At 41.9% G+C, this 21,509-nt stretch overlaps 2 protein-coding genes across 5 annotated transcripts; one reads left to right on the plus strand and one right to left on the minus strand.

Moving 5' to 3' along the window:
- The first annotated feature begins 1,238 nt into the window (after positions 1-1,238).
- LOC124005449 (collagen triple helix repeat-containing protein 1-like) lies at positions 1,239-9,793 on the plus strand. The gene is made up of 4 exons (XM_046314727.1): positions 1,239-1,541; positions 5,844-6,062; positions 6,359-6,575; positions 9,287-9,793. The coding sequence occupies exons 1-4, from the start codon at positions 1,431-1,433 to the stop codon at positions 9,427-9,429; spliced, it is 690 nt and encodes a 229-aa protein (XP_046170683.1). The 5' UTR covers positions 1,239-1,430; the 3' UTR covers positions 9,430-9,793.
- A 42-nt stretch (positions 9,794-9,835) lies between these two features.
- Positions 9,836-21,504, minus strand: LOC124005448 (mitochondrial folate transporter/carrier-like). 4 transcript variants are annotated; one of them, XR_006833616.1, is made up of 8 exons: positions 20,803-21,504; positions 20,397-20,547; positions 14,621-14,706; positions 13,846-14,000; positions 11,792-11,905; positions 11,418-11,563; positions 10,940-11,135; positions 9,836-10,900 (listed from the first exon to the last, which is right to left on the minus strand). XR_006833616.1 is itself a non-coding variant. In XM_046314726.1 (7 exons), exons 1-7 carry the CDS (start codon positions 21,020-21,022, stop codon positions 11,012-11,014), a joined length of 996 nt encoding a protein of 331 aa, XP_046170682.1. In that variant the 5' UTR covers positions 21,023-21,504; the 3' UTR covers positions 9,836-11,011. The 4 variants fall into 4 exon arrangements, 1 of the variants encoding a protein (XP_046170682.1); XR_006833618.1 differs by having other exon boundaries at positions 9,836-10,783; positions 10,862-11,135; XR_006833617.1 differs by having other exon boundaries at positions 9,836-10,783; positions 10,823-11,135.
- Between the last annotated feature and the right edge of the window lie 5 nt (positions 21,505-21,509).

Below are 21,509 nucleotides of genomic sequence, written 5' to 3' on the forward strand. Positions count from 1 at the left end.
TGCCTAGTTTTGTATTCCCCATACAGATAGTGAACCATGTTGTCATGTTTGTGTGTTCAAAACAACTGGGAACTCGGAAATCCGACTGGGAAAAATCTTTTCGAACGTTCATCCAACTCGGAATTCCAAGTTGGAAACTCTGGTGTCTTTCTAGAGCTCAGACTTATACATAATATACATAACCTATATACTATACATAACCTATAATTGTTTGTAGTCATCAACATTAATCATCAGCTAGTCTACAGGAAAAATACTTAAGGAAGATTTCAATTAAATAAGCCTCCTTTTCAAAACCCATTGGAGGAGAAGATCAGAGGGGAGGGACCTCTGACATTCTCATCCAATGGGTTTTGAGTGTTTTATTTTACCATTATTTTACCTGGTAAATTGACTGAGAACACATTCTCATTTACAGCAACGACCTGGGGAATAGTTGGAGAGGAGGGGGATGAATGAGCCAATTGTAAACTGGGGACAGATTGGGAATTTAACCAGGACACCGGGGTTAACACCTCTACTCGTATGATAGGTGCCATGGGATCTTTAGTGACCACAGAGAGTCAGGGCACCCATTTTAACGTCCCATCCGAAACAGTGTCCCCAATGAGGTTAGGCGAGAGGACACAAGGAGTATGCCATTAAGTTATTCCCAATTTCATGAAATAACAGACTAGAATACCCACATATAACTGATTCTATACCATGATGTGGATCTACAATAGATGAGAAATTACAACAATCTGTTATTAGTGGTGGGGCACAGGGCAGCCCACAACAACTAAACAAGCTGAAGCATAATCAATATGTTGGGTTCTATTCAATCTATAACGCTGAAGACATTTCCTTTTTTGTTCTTTATTGCTCCTCTATTATTCCTCAAGCAAGATGGGAGGCCGATGACATCACGATTCCCATCACACCAACTCCTTGAAATTTGCAGTTGTGTCTAAAAAAAACACTATTTTGCTCAGCAACAACATAATAATCTCCCTTTAGTGTGTGCACTTTATGTTATTTATACTTGAGATATCGCTTTTCAACACTAAAAGTTCAAAATTCGCTGGAGCCGTTTGTTGTGAAGCAATTGAGGGTGAACAAATAGCCTAAAACGGGTCTTGAACAATTGACCATGTGGTTAACACATGTTCCAGTTCCAGACCAATTGACACGCAGTAGGCTCACATTAATATAAATCATATTTTTAAGTAAAATTTTATTTCCCGCCCATGACAACTTCTGAGTAGGTCCAGACATTTGACAAACTTTAGCGGCAAAAACTCATAAATCATATGCTATGTGAGAACACATTTACAGGCAGAGCTTAGGCGCGCTCTAAATTTCCCTCATCCCCTCACTTGAAATACGGCGCAGCACAGCAGCAGGGAATCCTTGCCGTGGTCTCTCTCGATCTTTTGGGAAAATAAAAGATGGTATCAGCTCTAACTCGTCTGCTGCTCCTCACCTGCGTGATTCTACCTTTCAATGGAGCAGAGAAATTGAGAAAGGCACTTGACAGGAAGGATGTTGAATACGAAAAGGTAAAAAAAAAACATCTCAAATAAACTATTTTGGGTTAACGCTGCACAGCCCTCAAAGTGCCGAAAACTACAGAATCTCATCCCGATTAATTTAACCAATGTTTAAGCCGTTAATTGTTGCAAATATCTTTCATTATTTCATCCTTTAAAATATCAAACGTTTTTTTCAAAGATATTTTATTTTCAGTGATTTTCAGTTCCATATCTACTACCATCATTTTGAATGGGCTATGGATGATTGGTGCCACGTTGACCAGTGGCCACTCGCAAATGTTCTTTCAATATTATATGGCATACTGGGCATGACTGACTCAAACAAGAAGCTGGCAAAGGTCCAGCATGCAGAAGAATAAAAAGACCCAGACAGAAGTCATGAGGGGTCTGGCTGGTTCATTGTTTGTTCACTGGGCACAGACGTCTGCTCAACATCTAGTTTGGATTTACATTTGGTTGAGTTGTCAACTAACGTGAATTCAACAAATCATGTCACCATGTCATTGGATTTAGGTTATACGTTGGGTGAAAAAAAGACGAAATGTCATTATGTTGATGACTTTTTGCAAATCCAATTAGTTTTCCACGTTGATTCAACTCATCACATTGGAATTTCCTGGAAACGACGTTGTTTCAACCAGTTTTTGCCCAGGAGGTTTAGCCTACTGTAAAATAGTGGGTGGTTGCTTTGGTGTAGTCCTAGTGCATACATCTGACCAGCAGTAAAGGACTGCATGGTAATAACTGAGTAATGTTGTTATTATCTGTCTAGTGTACTGGAAACGATGCAAACAAACCAAACTGCACCAGAATCTCTGTTAAAATCCAATTCAAGAACCTCTTATTTGAACAACATGGTAATAATATCATCCTTTCCAGAGCATATAGTTTTTTTCTTGCCACTGTACCGTTACTGTGTATTATGTATGTCTTTAGCAGCATGCTCTCAGCCTGGTTTGAAGTCTGCACACGGTTTGCCGAGACGTCACTTTTTTCTCTATGTTGGGTCTTCTTTTTGTTCAGCTCGTTTGAAAAGTTTGGATCTGTGTAAAACCTAATTGAGTCCAAAGTTAATGTATGGTGTGTTGGGGATTTCTCAATGTTAGTCCACAGTTACAATAACAGTCACTTTCTCTGTTTACGCAGCAGAAGTATGTTTGTCTGTGTAAAGTATAAACACGTTATATTATACAGTGGGCGACTGCAGTTTGCTCAGCACGTTTCGGATTAGTTAATAGCAAAGTCAGCTGTGTAGCTGAGCGGAACAGAGGTGCCTTTCATGGTTTTTGAATTCTCTCCAGAAACAAATCAAACCCTCATAAACGTCTGAGACATCCATTCCCTCAACGGTGGTCTTATAAGGATATTGGATCCAGTCCTGTATGGCCCAGTTGATAGAGCATGGCACTTGCAATGCCAGGGTTGTGGGTTGGAGCACCCATAAGTAATGTATGGATAAAAATGTCTGCTAAATGGCATATATTAATAAAGGATAATAACCACATTTTTCTAGTCACAGAGGCATTTACATATGGTTGTAACGCTCGTCCTCTTCTTCTGTCGAGGAGTAAGAGATATCGGACCAATTTGCAGCGTGGTAAGTGTCCATTTTAATATGTACAACTGAACACTACAAAATAACAAAGTGAAAGAACGAAACAAACGAGTCCCGTGTGGCACAAACACTGACACGGAAAAGAATCACCCACAACTCAAAAGTGAAACCAGGCCACCTAAATATGGTTCTCAATCAGGGACAACGATTGACAGCTGCTTCTGATTGAGAACCATACCATACAAATCCCATACATGTGCTCAAGTGCTTTTATAGGAGAATACTTGGTTTATCTTAAAGTCACAATCTGTCATTTCAACAGCATGACCCTGGTACTTTGTTTGGTAAGCTGTGGGACCCAGACACATCACTCCCCCAGTCAGAGCAGACCCCCAGGTGGCTCCACCATAGTCACTTAATGGCAAAAACGGACCTGGGTCCGGTTTTCTAATAGCGATGGAATGTAGGCTTGCGAGTGTTTTAACAATGTATTTTCATACAAAAGCCAAAGATATATTAGGTGTTTTCCTAATCACCATGCAGAGAGAATTGTCGCTTTGTATCGTTGGAGCATGTGTTGATACTGTTAAGATCGAAAGAAAGTGAGTGCTGCTCTTGGATCAGCTTTCTCAATCAAAATCTTTCTTTAACATTATACGTATTTCACAATACTGACAACGGATCAGCTCCTAGACCTAGAGAGATATTTGTATTTATAGATTTTTTTATTTTACCTTTATTTAACTGGACAAGTCAGTTAAGAACACATTCTTATTTACAATGACGGCCAAGGAACAGTGGGTTAACTGCCTTGTTCAGGGGCAGAACGATATTATCACAGATGGCTGGAAATAGAGGGGTATTATTCTAATGATAAAAGTCCACTAAATCACTGATTTGGCAGATCCTTGTGCACAAGTTAGGCTACACATCATAAAATATGTTGAGACAAATTAAAGACAGCAAAATAGAACTCAATTTATTGAACATGAAATGTATTTCAATATGATTGAAATAGGCCTATAGCTTACTGTTTTTATATTTTAATTCGGCCATCTCTCATTTGAAACATTTTTACAAGTCACTAGTTTGTATCAATTGCAAGGACATTGGCAACTTTGAATTTCTAGTCAACTTTGTTCTGAAGATATCATGTTCACAGAGACAGATGTGATTTTATGTTTAGCGGAGATCTTCTGTGTATAAAGTGAAGTGGGAGGGCAAAAAAACATCTAACGGCGTGCTTAGCTGTTCTATGAGTGGTCTGAGGCAGGCGTTAGATTTAGAGTGTTTTCAAGTTCAACGTTAATAACGATGGTTTTGAACTTAGTCTTAAGATGCTTTTGGGAAACCTGGCCAAGGGCTCTTCAGGCCTGGTATATTGCTCAGTATAACATTTGTGTCTCGACAGCTGGAATTTAAATACGGCATGTAATTCCATAGCCTACCCCATTTTATATTTGATTTTGGCATTCCTGAAATGCTCATTGTCTAAAAGTAATATGAACAATATCAGCTCAAGTTAGAACAAGTTCTTGAAATAACCAGTTCACTGTAATATAAGCTGACGTTGTCTTTGGTTTCTTATTTGTTATCGAAGACTCAGTCTTTGCACAGCACAGCACAGCACAACCTAGCACAGCACAGCTGCATGACTAATAAAAAGCTGACATTTTCCCAGCCGGTTCTCAATGGTTACTAATGACTCCATTGAGCACTGGCTAACCTTTTCCTATGTCCTTTTATATCCTTTAAGTGAATGTTCTTGATCTGAGAACAATGCTACATATTTATTCTGATACAATGTGCTTAACTAAGAGTATCACAAGTTTGTATACTGGAATCTAGGCCTAGTACATCAGACAATAGCACAGAAAAATACTTCCTGATTTCCCCTGATTTACATCTACTCAGTTGCTGATTCACCAAGTATATCTACGTATGAGAGTCTTGCGATAAACAGTCATGTTAGAGAAGCATGGTTTCTCTCTCTGTGTGGTATGGTTACTCTGGCCAGCCAGCCTGTCTGTATGTGTTTGAGTCACTGTGAGTAAGAGGCAGCATCTGTTTAAACAAAACAGAACTGGACATTGAATCATGCTGGTCTGTCTGTTTCAAGTCACTGACTGACCACAAACACAGGGACACAGATTTACACTCTGAATTCTTGCTTCATTCACTCTGTCACTCACTTCATTTGGTCACAAAAGGCCTAGACATTTGACATCTTCTTTTGCACTTTTGTGATTGGGAGTCAAGTCCCCCTGGACACAAACTGGTTGAATCAGTGTTGTTTCCACAAACCAAAAATCAATGTGATGAAGTTGAATCAATGTAGAAAACTGATTGGATTTGCAAAAAGTCATCAACGTAAAATAATTTCAGAAATGTTTGTCATTTTCTCACCCAACTTTTCACCTAAATCCATGACAAGGTTCACATTTCTGTTGGTTTCAGGTTGAATTCACGTTAGTTGACAACCAAATCAACTGTAAATCAAAACTAGACATTGAACTGATGTCTGTGTCCACCATTATCCATTACAGGTCTAGATGTTCATTGTCATGAATGTGGGCACATACATTTGATGTAGTTCATATGATGCTAAGATGACAACCTGGCACTTCTTAACTCTAGGTGGTATGTTATTAGTGTGGTTATTAGAACAGTCTGTCTCTCCCTCTTGTTCCCCATTATAACAGTGTCTCTTTCCCTCCATCTCTTCCTATCTCCCTCCCTCTCTCATTCTCCAGTACAACAGCTGCCCCCGGGGTCCGGCTGGCACCCCTGGAAGGGAGGGTAACCCTGGCACCAATGGCATCCCTGGGACTCCTGGCATCCCGGGGCGCGATGGCATCAAGGGGGAGAAAGGAGAGTGCGTGAGTGAGGTGTTTGAGGAGCCATGGAAACCCAACTACAAGCAGTGTGCCTGGAACTCACTCAACTATGGGATCGACCTGGGCAAAATAGCTGTAAGTGGCAGGCAATGCTCATTAGACAGGATCTGGGGCACAGAGTAATATAGTTACATCAGCATTATTACTATGTTGATCATCCATAATAACATTGATTGTGTTTGTTTAGAGAAAGACATTTGTTAACATGTTATTTTCATTTGCTCTTAAGCCTGTGTACTAACAGTGTAATTGCTAGTAACAACATTGTATTATTCACACTGAATTGAAATGAGACATGAATACAAAACATAAAACATTGAAGATGCTATCATTGGATGCTAGTGTCTCCACCTCTCGTGTCTCCCCTGTAGGACTGTACATTCACCAAGCTGCGTTCAGACAGTGCCCTGCGTGTGCTCTTCAGCGGCTCCCTGAGGCTGAAGTGTAAGACAGCCTGCTGCCAGCGTTGGTACTTCACCTTCAACGGAGCTGAGTGTACAGGACCTCTGCCCATCGAGTTCATCATCTACCTGGACCAAGGCAGCCCTGAGCTCAACTCCACCATCAACATACACAGAACCTCATCTGGTAATCAAGCTTACACTCACTATATACAGAACCTCATCTGGTAATCAACCTTACACTCACTATATATAGAACTTCATCTGGTAATCAACCTTACACTCACTATATACAGAACCTCATCTGGTAATCAACCTTACACTCACTATGTATAGAACCTCATCTGGTAATCAACCTTACACTCACTATATACAGAACCTCATCTGGTAATCAACCTTACACTCACTATATACAGAACCTCATCTGGTAATCAAGCTTACACTCACTATGTATAGAACCTCATCTGGTAATCAACCTTACACTCACTATATATAGAACCTCATCTGGTAATCAACCTTACACTCACTATATATAGAACCTCATCTGGTAATCAACCTTACACTCACTATATACAGAACCTCATCTGGTAATCAACCTTACACTCACTATATACAGAACCTCATCTGGTAATCAACCTTACACTCACTATATACAGAACCTCATGTGGTAATCAACCTTACACTCACTATATACAGAACCTCATCTGGTAATCAACCTTACACTCACTATGTATAGAACCTCATCTGGTAATCAACCTTACACTCACTATATACAGAACCTCATCTGGTAATCAACCTTACACTCACTATGTATAGAACCTCATCTGGTAATCAACCTTACACTCACTATATACAGAACCTCATCTGGTAATCAACCTTACACTCACTATGTATAGAACCTCATCTGGTAATCAACCTTACACTCACTATATACAGAACCTCATCTGGTAATCAACCTTACACTCACTATGTATAGAACCTCATCTGGTAATCAACCTTACACTCACTATATACAGAACCTCATCTGGTAATCAACCTTACACTCACTATGTATAGAACCTCATCTGGTAATCAACCTTACACTCACTATATACAGAACCTCATCTGGTAATCAACCTTACACTCACTATATACAGAACCTCATGTGGTAATCAACCTTACACTCACTATACACAGAACCTCATCTGGTAATCAACCTTACACTCACTATATACAGAACCTCATCTGGTAATCAACCTTACACTCACTATATACAGAACCTCATCTGGTAATCAACCTTACACTCACTATATACAGAACCTCATCTGGTAATCAACCTTACACTCACTATATACAGAACCTCATCTGGTAATCAACCTTACACTCACTATGTATAGAACCTCATCTGGTAATCAACCTTACACTCACTATATACAGAACCTCATCTGGTAATCAACCTTACACTCACTATGTATAGAACCTCATCTGATAATCAACCTTACACTCACTATGTATAGAACCTCATCTGGTAATCAACCTTACACTCACTATATACAGAACCTCATCTGGTAATCAACCTTACACTCACTATATACAGAACCTCATCTGGTAATCAACCTTACACTCACTATGTATAGAACCTCATCTGGTAATCAACCTTACACTCACTATATACAGAACCTCATCTGGTAATCAACCTTACACTCACTATGTATAGAACCTCATCTGGTAATCAACCTTACACTCACTATGTATAGAACCTCATCTGGTAATCAACCTTACACTCACTATATACAGAACCTCATCTGGTAATCAACCTTACACTCACTATGTATAGAACCTCATCTGGTAATCAACCTTACACTCACTATATACAGAACCTCATCTGGTAATCAACCTTACACTCACTATATACAGAACCTCATCTGGTAATCAACCTTACACTCACTATATACAGAACCTCATCTGGTAATCAACCTTACACTCACTATGTATAGAACCTCATCTGGTAATCAACCTTACACTCACTATATACAGAACCTCATCTGGTAATCAACCTTACACTCACTATGTATAGAACCTCATCTGGTAATCAACCTTACACTCACTATGTATAGAACCTCATCTGGTAATCAACCTTACACTCACTATATACAGAACCTCATCTGGTAATCAACCTTACACTCACTATGTATAGAACCTCATCTGGTAATCAACCTTACACTCACTATATACAGAACCTCATCTGGTAATCAACCTTACACTCACTATATACAGAACCTCATGTGGTAATCAACCTTACACTCACTATACACAGAACCTCATCTGGTAATCAACCTTACACTCACTATATACAGAACCTCATCTGGTAATCAACCTTACACTCACTATATATAGAACCTCATCTGGTAATCAACCTTACACTCACTATACACAGAACCTCATCTGGTTAGAGATTATACCACCAACATGCACAGCTCATCCAGTAAACTGAGCTATTGTAGCTAGTGGTAGCTATTTGTTTGTGGTGGTATTTTGCTTATATATCTCAAATGTGAAATCTATTGTAGCCTTAAAATATGAATAATATCTCTACTATTACTGTTTAAACTGTTTACTGTGAAGCAAGACATTTGGCATATGCATGCCTACTCCATAGTTTTCCTTCTTTAGCTGCCAAGTTCACCAGTGTAGCAAGACCAAAACAAAGCAATTAACAGCCCTCGTCTTGGCACACATACGGCAGTGTGAGTGTTCAATGTAACTCAGGAAGTTATCTTGAAAATAAACCCCAATTACCTTAGTTTTTCTCTCAGTGACACTTTACCCAAATTTACCCGAGTAACTTCTCGTCTTGTCCCAGTCTAAGGGTTGTGTGAGTGGATCTATGACCTGTGTATTCCTCTTGTCTTGTCCCAGTTGAAGGGTTGTGTGAGGGGATCCGGGCAGGCCTGGTGGACGTGGCTATCTGGGTGGGGACCTGTGCTGACTACCCCAGAGGAGACGCATCTACAGGGTGGAACTCTGTATCCAGGGTCTTCATAGAGGAGCTGCCCAAATGAGGCCTTCTTTATTAAGTGATGGGACCAGGCCCCATAGAGAAAGAACCCCTAACAATACTTCTGAAGCCTTTGACTACATATCAGTTTAGTTTCTGAATGGGTTCCTAGTCTTTGACAATGTCCTCTGGCCAATCAGACAACTTCAGTTGTGGCTAAATCCTACTACAGTATCACTGATGTTCACTTGAATGTTTTATACTACAGCACATGGGTAGGGTCTAGTTTATTGGCCACCTGAAATGAGATTTATTCCACATTAGTCCCATTCCTGTTTAATAAGGAAAGATTTTGGCTGTGCATGTAATCTGTTGAAGTCGTACATTTTAAAATGAATTACTGTCAATAAAGTAATATTTTGTATGAATCAAGCATTGTGTTACTCATTATACTATAACATGTTTTCCTATCAGAGAATATATATTTTTTTTTTTTTAATGTGTGAATTCATAAAGAAGTGCATTTAAATGCATTTAGACATTGAACACCGAAAAACAACAAAATACAAAATGAACATAAAGTTCTGCAGGCTACACAGCAACTATACAAAAATCAAGATCCCACAAACTAAAGGTGGAAAAAAGGCTGCCTAAGTATGATCTCCAATCAGAGCGAACGATAGACAGCTGCCTGATTGGGAACCATACCCAGCCAACAAAGAAAAAGAAAAACTAGAATGCCCACCCAAATCACACCCTGACCTAACCAAAAAGAGAAATAAAAAGTCTCTCCAAGGTCAGGGCATGACATTTGTATGGCCAGGTAAAATCATAAAGAAATGCATGTGCTGATCCCTTTTTCCAAATGACACGTAAACACAGAACAGCTGTAAAATTGAATCTGAAACAACAAAAAGCTTAACAAATACAAAAGCAACATAAAGGTTGAAACTTGAATAGAATATTTTACCTGAAAGAAATGGACTAATGCCAATTCAAACTTGATATTTCAGCTGAAGACTTCTGAAATTAACAATATTTCAAAGATGTTGAACAGTGCAATCAGTCTCTGTGATCATTTCCTATGACATAATCAACATGAAGGTTTACATGCACTACAGTATGATGCCAATAAGTTAAATTAAAACAAATTGGGGGTACATGATTACCTCCAGTGAGGTCTGTTCTTCTGTGATGCATCCAAGAGACAGAGACCAGTCTTTAATTACCAGCATTGTCAACATCATGTCTCTGAGAATGCCAAACCTCAAATGTATACGATAGACGCGAATCCTGGTTTTTCATAGTGGTAATAAGATCTAATTACACCACATGCTTTAGGTGTTCCTTTATGGTTGTTTTGACTCGGCTACCAGAGGTATATCCAGGGGATATGTCTGCTCCTGTTGTCCAGTTACCTGCTGTGACAGTTCTGGAGACTTCAGTTGTCCAGTTACCTGCTGTGACAGTTCTGGAGACTTCAGTTGTCCAGTTACCTGCTGTGACAGTTCTGGAGACTTCAGTTGTCCAGTTACCTGCTGTGACAGTTCTGGAGACTTCAGTTGTCCAGTTACCTGCTGTGACAGTTCTAGTTTCTGAGTCCCTTCCTATTTGTGGTCCTTCCATGGCTGTCTCATTAGTCCTCCTTACTTCTGGCCCGTCAGGAAGCGAGACACGTTCTCATAGACCACGAAGGTGATACAGCAGGCTGGGGTGACACGGATCAGGTTGGGCACCATGCCTTTATAGAACCCTACAGCTCCCTCATTCCTGTGGAGGAGGGGCCAAAAGAAACACAGTAGTCACTATGTGGGAGGGAAAAAAACAGATTGAAATGGCAGCATTGGTATGGGCAAGATTTCTTGTGGCTCTCTGTAGAGTTAGAGTTTGAAGCTGCAGATCTTTGTTGCTTCACACTGTTATGATACCAAATCCCATGAACATGGTTATATGCACACTTAATAGTCAATTATACCATGTTTTGGTTAGTTAACCTAAAACTAGCTATTTTCCCTGTATGTACAGTAAACCAACAGTGTGGTTTTGGCCTACCTCCATGTCCTCCTGACCACATCCAGGACTCCATTGTACTTATTATGCTGGTCCTGCAGGCGAGCCCGCACCACCTGGTAAGGGTACGTGGTAGCCACAGCAAATATTTTGGATAGAGCTGCCATTGTGATGTATTCCAATGCATTCTGGTCAGGCGGAGAGAGAGTGGGAAAGACAGAGAGGTTGGAGGAATGATGCCTGAGAGTCACTTCTTTAATAAGCATTACGGTAATTCTTCCAAAAATCCTGCAACACTTAGATGTGGGTTTTCTTTATAAGTACTTTAAAGGTTTATTCCCCATATGGTTGAGTCATTCAAACTAGGTGTGGTTATAGAAGTCTTAATGTTTCCTCACTCTGCAGTCTGCACTCACCAGTTTAGCTTCTGAAGGCATTTTCTTGTATTTGTTGTAGTCTCTCTTCAACTCCTCATAGGCCATGAACTGCAATGCCCCGTGTGACGTGCCAAATAAACCAGGAACATACCCCTGGAGGATTAAACACAGGGGTCATTTATCTGTACCTGACAAATACACTTTGAAATGAAATGTTATATATTATCTTCCAAATCCAATTGATATGATCATGGTATTTATAATATTGAAAAATACTTACAGCTGATATAAAAACACTAATATCTTGAAAGACAATTTATCCTATTGACTACCCAGGCTGTTACAATTCCGGTCCTGGAGGTCCGAAACACTTCCTGGTGTCCCAGATCTGAATTAGTCCCTTGTTCGGAGAAGATGACAATCCGAAGTGTTTTAGCCCTAGAGGACTGTCATTGATCAGCCCTGCCATATGCATGATCTACTCCTACTAACACTGACTTTGCTGATGACTACTTTATTGAGGAAAAAATGTACTTATTACCATGACTGTGAACAGCTGTGTAAAGTAGTTAAGTAAAAATACAACTTAAGTAGTTTTTTGGGGTATCTGTACTGGTTTGGTGCCGCCTGGTTTGCTTAATATAAGGAATTTGAAATAATTTATACTTTTACTTTTGATACTTAAGTATATTTTAGCAATTACATTTACTTTGATACTTAAGTATATTTTAAACCAGAAACTTAGAATTTTACTTAAGTAGTATTTTAATGGGTGATTTTCACTTTTGCTTGAGTCGTTTCCTATTAATGTATCTTTACTTTTACTGAAGTATAATAATTGGGTACTTTTTCCACCAATGACTGTGAAATGTGGTTGTCTCACCTAGCTATCTTAATTAAGATGAATGGACTAAATGCATGTCCCTCTGGATAAGAGTGTGCTAAATTGCTAAAATGAAAAATGGAGGTACTACCCCCTAGTGGTAGTCTATAAAACATGCATTCAAATCTTATGCAACTACAGTGCATACATAAAACTTCAATAAAGGCTGCACCCTTGTAACCTTTTGGGTAAACCGACCAAATTCACATAGAAATGTGAGTTATAGGTATGTCACTCATTGAAAGAAAGTCTAAGAAGTGGTAGATCTGTTCTATGTGGCGATTTCCCATATGGTTGAGTCATTCTTCGTTCTTAAGTTTTGTTTTTGATTCTTTAACTTTTGGTTTTGTACACCGGTTCTGTACACCATCTGAAAAAACAATATGTTTGGGTATGGAAAAGATATTTCACAGCGGCTTAGATGGTACAATGATTCTCTACACTACACTATACTTGCTTGTAAAATTAAATGAGGCCAACTATTCGATATTTGAGCAACCAGGAAATGGTGGAGCAATTTCTGCATAGTGCATATTTAATAGCAGGGCTGTTTATTTTCTTTAATCACTGAACACAATCTGTGCTTATTAGAGACAGGTTTCTACTTGAGCCAGGAGGCTATTTCGTTAATGCACACAACCTTTGCACAATGAAAAGTTGAAAAGACTACCACACTGATTATTGTGACCAGTATGACCAGTATAAACATTATAATAACAAATCCATTGTAGATCAGACTTACAAAGACAAGACTGCCAAATCATACACCCCAATTTCGCCCATCAGCTCCATGGAGAGCTCCATTTGATCTCGTGTTTTCTTTTTGGTGGCGCCAACAATGACAGAATTAAATAAAACATGTTGATCGTGGGAATATCAGAGCTTAGTCTATGGTAACCTCGTAAACAATTCATTTAGACCCAGTGTTTTTTTGAAACAGGCGTTTACTTGCTGAAATGTCTGCCGATGCCCAGCTATTAAAAAGGACAGCTATTTGAAGTTTAATTGAAGTTTCATGGTACATTGCCTAATTTTAGGCTGTGAGGGGTCATAAGGAGAAAACATGTTTACATATGACACCATTCACATGTCCTGCACATTCACTGGACCTGAACTTGACTTCTAAGCAGACAAGAGTCCAAATAAGCTCTATTCAGGATACAGCCATCATACATACAGATGACAAAACCTGGGTTATACTGAGCCTCACCCTGTACAGTCCAGGTATCCCCTCATTCCGGTAGATCTTCACCAGTGCATCTATCATCCCTTTGTACTGTTTCCTGGTGGGATCAGCGTTATACTGCAGCACCAGGCGAGTCTTAGTCACCCAGATAGGGTTGGTTAGGGTGAGAGTCAATACACCTGGAGACGGAGGAAATAGAGGTGAGTTTCTGAGCTATCACACACACACACACATGAATTAAACCAAACTACAAGTTCTACGCTACACTACACGGAGCCTGTGACGCATGGAGCTGGTGAAGACATCCCTATCTCATTAAGTTGAATTAAAGTCACTTGAGGTTGGTAGAACACGACACAGAGCAGTAGTGTCTTTCTTCCCTTTACCATTGTCTGGCAGTGAGTGCAGTGGATTAGTTTATTCCACTGAACTCTCTAACATGATTAGGGTAAATCACATGACTGTATATAGCCAGAAAAATAATAAAATGTCAGCAAATTGACCAGTAACTGTATACATATGTACTTTTTCCTTAGTCAGAGTCAAATACTTTGTTCCAACCAGTCAGTTTGATTCAACTAATCAAAGTCTGGACTAGAGGAGCAGACTATGATATGTTTATTTAGCTGTGTAACGGTAACTGTTTGATTGGAATGAAAGCATGGACCGAGCCACACTTGTCCTATGCGGATAGATCAAACAGTGTTGACCTTTGAAGTTGGTGGTTATAGACATTGTATTGACCTCACGCCACCATCAGTGTGTGTGTCCCTGGGGTCTAGACAAAGGCAGTACTAACCTGCTTGGGCGGCTGACAGCAGGTGTTCTGTGGCACTCAGTTCAGAATGACGCCCTTCCTTAGTGTACGCCTTGATGGCATTGTAACTGTGGGGGAAGTTAACACAGACAGTACAGAAAATTAATTGGACACTTCAATAGACAAATCCCTAAGCTACCATTGCTATTTAAAAGTGCTATTGTCAACAGTCATGTTAAGTTATGAGTTCATATTTGATTGGATAGATCACGGAGTTTCAAACTGGGCTACAGGATATCTTCCATTTTTGGGGGGGGTGTTCATGTGAAAAATAATTATATTATGAATATCGCTAATTGCAACAGAATACCATCGTGGATACAATTTTTATGCCTCTGTGTCCAGTATGAAGGAAGTTAGAGGTAGTTTCACAAGCCAATGCCAACTAGTTAGCGTAATGACTTGAAGTCTACACGAACCGTTAGTCTACACGAACTGTTCCTGTTCAACCGACTCTGGGGAAGTCTCGAACTACCACTTTAATATGGAGGAAATTACAGTCATTGGAGCTAATTACAGGGATTTTGCTGTATAGGAAATTCTTATGCAGGCATTTTCAGGACAGAAAAACTGTTTCAGTGTCAACTTAAACAACCAAAATCAGATAGAAAGCATGCTATATATACACAGTACAAACGTTTGGGCACACCTACTCACTTATAACAGAATCAATAGGCATGTGCCCTGAATGCGATGTTTTTAAAAATAAAATAGATTTATTATTTGACTGTTAGTACTCAAATATGGTATTATTAAAAATATATACAGTACCAGTCAAAAGTTTGGACACACCTACTAATTTTCTAAATTGTATAATAATAGTGAATACATCAAAACTATGAAATAACATATATGGAATCATGTACTGTAGTAACCAAGAACAGTGTTGAACAATTCAAAATATATTTTAGCTTTGAGATTCTTCAAATTAGCCACCCTTGGCCTTGATGACAGCTTTGCACACTTTTGGGATTCTCTCAACCAACTTCACGAGGAATGCTTTTCCAACAGTCTTGAAGGAGTTCCAAAATATGCGGAGCACTTTTTGGCTGCTTTTCCATAACTCTGCAGTCCAACTCATCCCAAACAATCTCAACTGGGTTGAGGTCGGGTGATTGTGAAGGCCAGGTCATCTGATGCAGCACTCCATCACTCTTCTTTTCAGTCAAATAGCCCTTAAACAGCCTGGAGGTGTGTTGGGTCATTGTCCTGTTGAAAAACAAATAATAGTCCCACTATGCGCAAACCAGATGGGAGGGCGTATCGCTGCAGAATGCTGTGGTAGCCATGCTGTGGTAGCCAAACAAATCACAGTGTCACCAGCAAAGCACCCCCACACCATAACACCTCTCCCTACATGAATCACGGTGGGAACCACATGCGGAGATCATCCGTTCACCTACTCTGCGTCTCACAAAGATACGGCGGTTGTAACCAAAAATCTCCAAATTGGACTCCAGACCAAAGGACAGATTTCCACCGGTCTAATGTCCATTGCTCGTGTTTCTTGGCCCAAGCAAGTCTCTTCTTATTGGTGTCCTTTAGCAGTCGTTTCTTTGCAGCAATTCTACCACGAAGGCCTGATTCACGCAGTCTCCTCTGAATAGTGGATGTTGAGATGTGCCTGTTACTTGAACTCTGTGAAGCACATATTATTTGGGTTGCAATCTGAGGTGTAGTTAATGCTAATTAACTTATCCTCTGCAGTAGAGGTAATTCTGGGTTTCATCATAGCACTTGATGGTTTTTGCGACTGCACTTGAAGAAACTTTCAAAGTTCTTGACATTATCAGGATTCACTGACCTTCATGGCTTAAAGTAATGATGGACTGTTCTTTCTCTTTGCTTATTTGAGCTGGTCTTGCTATAATATGCACTTGGTCTTGTCTTTTACCTTCTGTATACCACCCCTAACTTGTCACAACACAACTGATTGGCTTAAACGCTTAAACGCATTAAGAACGATTTTCTAGGTTAGCTAGCCAGCTATTGTCGTTCTTTTAACGCAACGTAACGTAAACAACACTACTAGCTATCCAGCTAGCCCCCGAATAGCAGCACTGCAGAAACTATTACACTCAACGGAACGACTTGATTAGTGTAGTGTCAACAACGCACCCACTGCCAGCTAGCCTACTTCAGCAGTACTGTATCATTTTAATCATTTTAGTCAATAAGATTCTTGCTACGTAAGCTTAACTTTCTGAACATTCGAGACGTGTAGTCCACTTGTCATTCCAATCTCCTTTGCATTAGCGTAGCCTCTTCTGTAGCCTGTCAACTATGTGTCTGTCTATCCCTGTTCTCTCCTCTCTGCACAGACCATACAAACGCTCCACACCGCGTGGCCGCGGCCACCTAATCTGGTGGTCCCAGCGCGCACGACCCACGTGGAGTTCCAGGTCTCCGGTAGCCTCTGGAACTGCCGATCTGCGGTCAACAAGGCATAGTTCATCTCAGCCTATGCCTCCCTCCAGTCCCTCGACTTCTTGGCACTGACGGAAACATGGATCACCACAGACAACACTGCTACTCCTACTGCTCTCTCTTCGTCCGCCCACGTGTTCTCGCACACCCCGAGAGCTTCTGGTCAGCGGGGTGGTGGCACCGGGATCCTCATCTCTCCCAAGTGGTCATTCTCTCTTTCTCCCCTTACCCATCTGTCTATCGCCTCCTTTGAATTCCATGCTGTCACAGTTACCAGCCCTTTCAAGCTTAACATCCTTATCATTTATTGCCCTCCAGGTTCCCTCGGAGAGTTCATCAATGAGCTTGATGCCTTGATAAGCTCCTTTCCTGAGGACGGCTCACCTCTCACAGTTCTGGGCGACTTTAACCTCCCCACGTCTACCTTTGACTCATTCCTCTCTGCCTCCTTTCCACTCCTCTCCTCTTTTGACCTCACCCTCTCACCTTCCCCCCCTACTCACAAGGCAGGCAATACGCTCGACCTCATCTTTACTAGATGCTGTTCTTCCACTAACCTCATTGCAACTCCCCTTCAAGTCTCCGACCACTACCTTGTATCCTTTTCCCTCTCGCTCTCATCCAACACCTCCCACACTGCCCCTACTCGGATGGTATCGCGCCGTCCCAACCTTCGCTCTCTCTCCCCCGCTACTCTCTCCTCTTCCATCCTATCATCTCTTCCCTCTGCTCAAACCTTCTCCAACCTATCTCCTGATTCTGCCTCCTCAACCCTCCTCTCCTCCCTCTCTGCATCCTTTGACTCTCTATGTCCCCTATCCTCCAGGCCGGCTCGGTCCTCCCCTCCCGCTCCGTGGCTCGATGACTCATTGCGAGCTCACAGAACAGGGCTCCGGGCAGCCGAGCGGAAATGGAGGAAAACTCGCCTCCCCGCGGACCTGGCATCCTTTCACTCCCTCCTCTCTACATTTTCCTCCTCTGTCTCTGCTGCAAAAGCCACTTTCTACCACGCTAAATTCCAAGCATCTGCCTCTAACCCTAGGAAGCTCTTTGCCACCCTCTCCTCCCTCCTGAATCCTCCTCCTCCCCCCCCTCCCTCTCTGCAGATGACTTCGTCAACCATTTTGAAAAGAAGGTCGACGACATCCGATCCTCGTTTGCTAAGTCAAACGACACCGCTGGTTCTGCTCACACTGCCCTACCCTGTGCTCTGACCTCTTTCTCCCCTCTCTCTCCAGATGAAATCTCGCGTCTTGTGACGGCCGGCCGCCCAACAACCTGCCCGCTTGACCCTATCCCCTCCTCTCTTCTCCAGACCATTTCCGGAGACCTTCTCCCTTACCTCACCTCGCTCATCAACTCATCCCTGACCGCTGGCTACGTCCCTTCAGTCTTCAAGAGAGCGAGAGTTGCACCCCTTCTGAAAAAACCTACACTCGATCCCTCCGATGTCAACAATTACAGACCAGTATCCCTTCTTTCTTTTCTCTCCAAAACTCTTGAACGTGCCGTCCTTGGCCAGCTCTCCCGCTATCTCTCTCTGAATGACCTTCTTGATCCAAATCAGTCAGGTTTCAAGACTAGTCATTCATCTGTATCACGGAGGCGCTCCGCACTGCTAAAGCTAACTCTCTCTCCTCTGCTCTCATCCTTCTAGATCTATCGGCTGCCTTCGATACTGTGAACCATCAGATCCTCCTCTCCACCCTCTCCGAGTTGGGCATCTCCGGCGCGGCCCACGCTTGGATTGCATCCTACCTGACAGGTCGCTCCTACCAGGTGGCGTGGCGAGAATCTGTCTCCTCACCACGCGCTCTCACCACTGGTGTCCCCCAGGGCTCTGTTCTAGGCCCTCTCCTATTCTCGCTATACACCAAGTCACTTGGCTCTGTTATAACCTCACATGGTCTCTCCTATCATTGCTATGCAGACGACACACAATTAATCTTCTCCTTTCCCCCTTCTGATGACCAGGTGGCGAATCGCATCTCTGCATGTCTGGCAGACATATCAGTGTGGATGACGGATCACCACCTCAAGCTGAACCTCGGCAAGACGGAGCTGCTTTTCCTCCCGGGGAAGGACTGCCCGTTCCATGATCTCGCCATCACGGTTGACAACTCCATTGTGTTCTCCTCCCAGAGCGCTAAGAACCTTGGCGTGATCCTGGACAACACCCTGTCGTCCTCAACCAACATCAAGGCGGTGGCCCGTTCCTGTAGGTTCATGCTCTACAACATCCGCAGAGTACGACCCTGCCTCACACAGGAAGCGGCGCAGGTCCTAATCCAGGCACTTGTCATCTCCCGTCTGGATTACTGCAACTCGCTGTTGGCTGGGCTCCCTGCCTGTGCCATTAAACCCCTTCAACTCATCCAGAACGCCGCAGCCCGTCTGGTGTTCAACCTTCCCAAGTTCTCTCACGTCACCCCGCTCCTCCGTTCTCTCCACTGGTTTCCAGTTGAAGCTCGCATCCGCTACAAGACCATGGTGCTTGCCTACGGAGCTGTGAGGGGAACGGCACCTCAGTACCTCCAGGCTCTGATCAGGCCCTACACCCAAACAAGGGCACTGCGTTCATCCACCTCTGGCCTGCTCGCCTCCCTACCACTGAGGAAGTACAGCTCCCGCTCAGCCCAGTCAAAACTGTTCGCTGCTCTGGCCCCCCAATGGTGGAACAAACTCCCTCACGACGCCAGGACAGCGGAGTCAATCACCACCTTCCGGAGACACCTGAAACCCCACCTCTTTAAGGAATACCTAGGATAGGATAAGTAATCCCTCTCACCCCCCCCTTTAAGATTTAGATGCACTATTGTAAAGTGACTGTTCCACTGGATGTCATAAGGTGAATGCACCAATTTGTAAGTCGCTCTGGATAAGAGCGTCTGCTAAATGACTTAAATGTAAATGTAAGAAGGAAAGAAATTCCACAACTTAACTTTTAACAAGGTACACTTGTTAATTGAAATTCATTCCAGGTGACTACCTCATGAAGGTGGTTGAGAGAATGACAAGAGTGTGCAAGGCTGTCATCAAGGCAAAGGGTGGCTACTTTTAAGAATCTCAAATATAAAATATATTTTGATTGTTTAACACTTGTTTGGTTACTACATGATTTCATGTGTGTTATTTCATAGTTTTAATGTCTTCACTATTATTCTACAATATTGTCGCCTTGAAATAAAAAAACATCAACCTGGGATTGACTACTGAAATAAAAAATACATGTCAGCTGATGCTTGCATGCTGTCATGTCATCTAGCGTAATATTGTAAAGTTATTATCCCAGAGAAAGTAGACCAGTTTTACTTCTTCTGGTTATACATACAAGAAAAAGTAGAGTCCCCATGATGCCCCAGCACCCCAGATGTTTGGGGTGACTCCTTGGTAGAGTCCTCGGACCCCCTCCTGCTGCCACACATATTTCAAACAATGGATAATGCCATTATATTTAGGTCTCAAGTCCAGTCCATCACTCACTGCAGGAAAAAGACAAGGCAGGGGAAAACATACACTGTCAGAGTCAACAGAACATCAACTGTTCATTCAAGTTATAGCCAGGTAGCTAGCTACTCCTATGTTATTACCATGTGCTGATTGCATCATTTGCAGGTTCCCAATCGTACACCTGTCAAATGTAGAAGTTAGCTAGCTGCTGCAAATCGTTTTCAGTCCGGACAAATAAACACCTTGTGACTAAGAGTTTTATAACCACACATTGACCAATACGTTACCTGCAAATCTGATTTTGACTAGGTCAAGAGGATGCAGCACCAGTGTTGACACGACTCCTCCACTGAGTCCTGCAACCAAATTCTCTATTTTGACATGGCTGTAGACTTGCTGGATATGTCCAGTTATGGAGAAAGGTGTGCTACTTCCAGGGGATCCCGAAGAAGCAGGAGCAGGAAGTCCTGTTGCAGCTGTCTCTTGATTTGAAGCAACAGGACTCATGTTTAGCTAGTTATTAGCTAGTTATTCTGTGAATTTAGCTAGAAGTTAACATATCCTACTTAATTCTTCAGATGTTATTCAACAGAGCGCGCACGTTATCATGCTACAGTAAAATCTAACCCCGGAATCCAAAAGGCACATACTTGAAGTAACCACATCATATTTTAAAACGTTTTAGTGACCCACGTTTTTGTCATGTGGACAAGCTACATTTCTGTCTGGCACGACCTTTCCAATGACTCCTTCGCAGCAGTTACGCCACGTTCAAACCAACTGGAGGTATCCGACTTCAGTAAGTTCAAGACAACTGGGAACCAGCTCCGCCTGAGAAAAATAGTTTTGAATCGTCATCCAACTCGGAATTCCAAGCCGGGAACTCGGGTCCCTTGCTTGAACTCTGACTTTCCAACTTGAAGATGATTGCCGCTATTTCAGAGTTCCCAGTTGTCTTGAACGCACCAAGATCACCAAAACGTTTTAGGAAATG

Source organism: Oncorhynchus gorbuscha, linkage group LG19 (genome assembly GCF_021184085.1).
Source record: "Oncorhynchus gorbuscha isolate QuinsamMale2020 ecotype Even-year linkage group LG19, OgorEven_v1.0, whole genome shotgun sequence".
In the NCBI taxonomy this organism is placed as follows: Eukaryota; Metazoa; Chordata; class Actinopteri; order Salmoniformes; family Salmonidae; genus Oncorhynchus; species Oncorhynchus gorbuscha.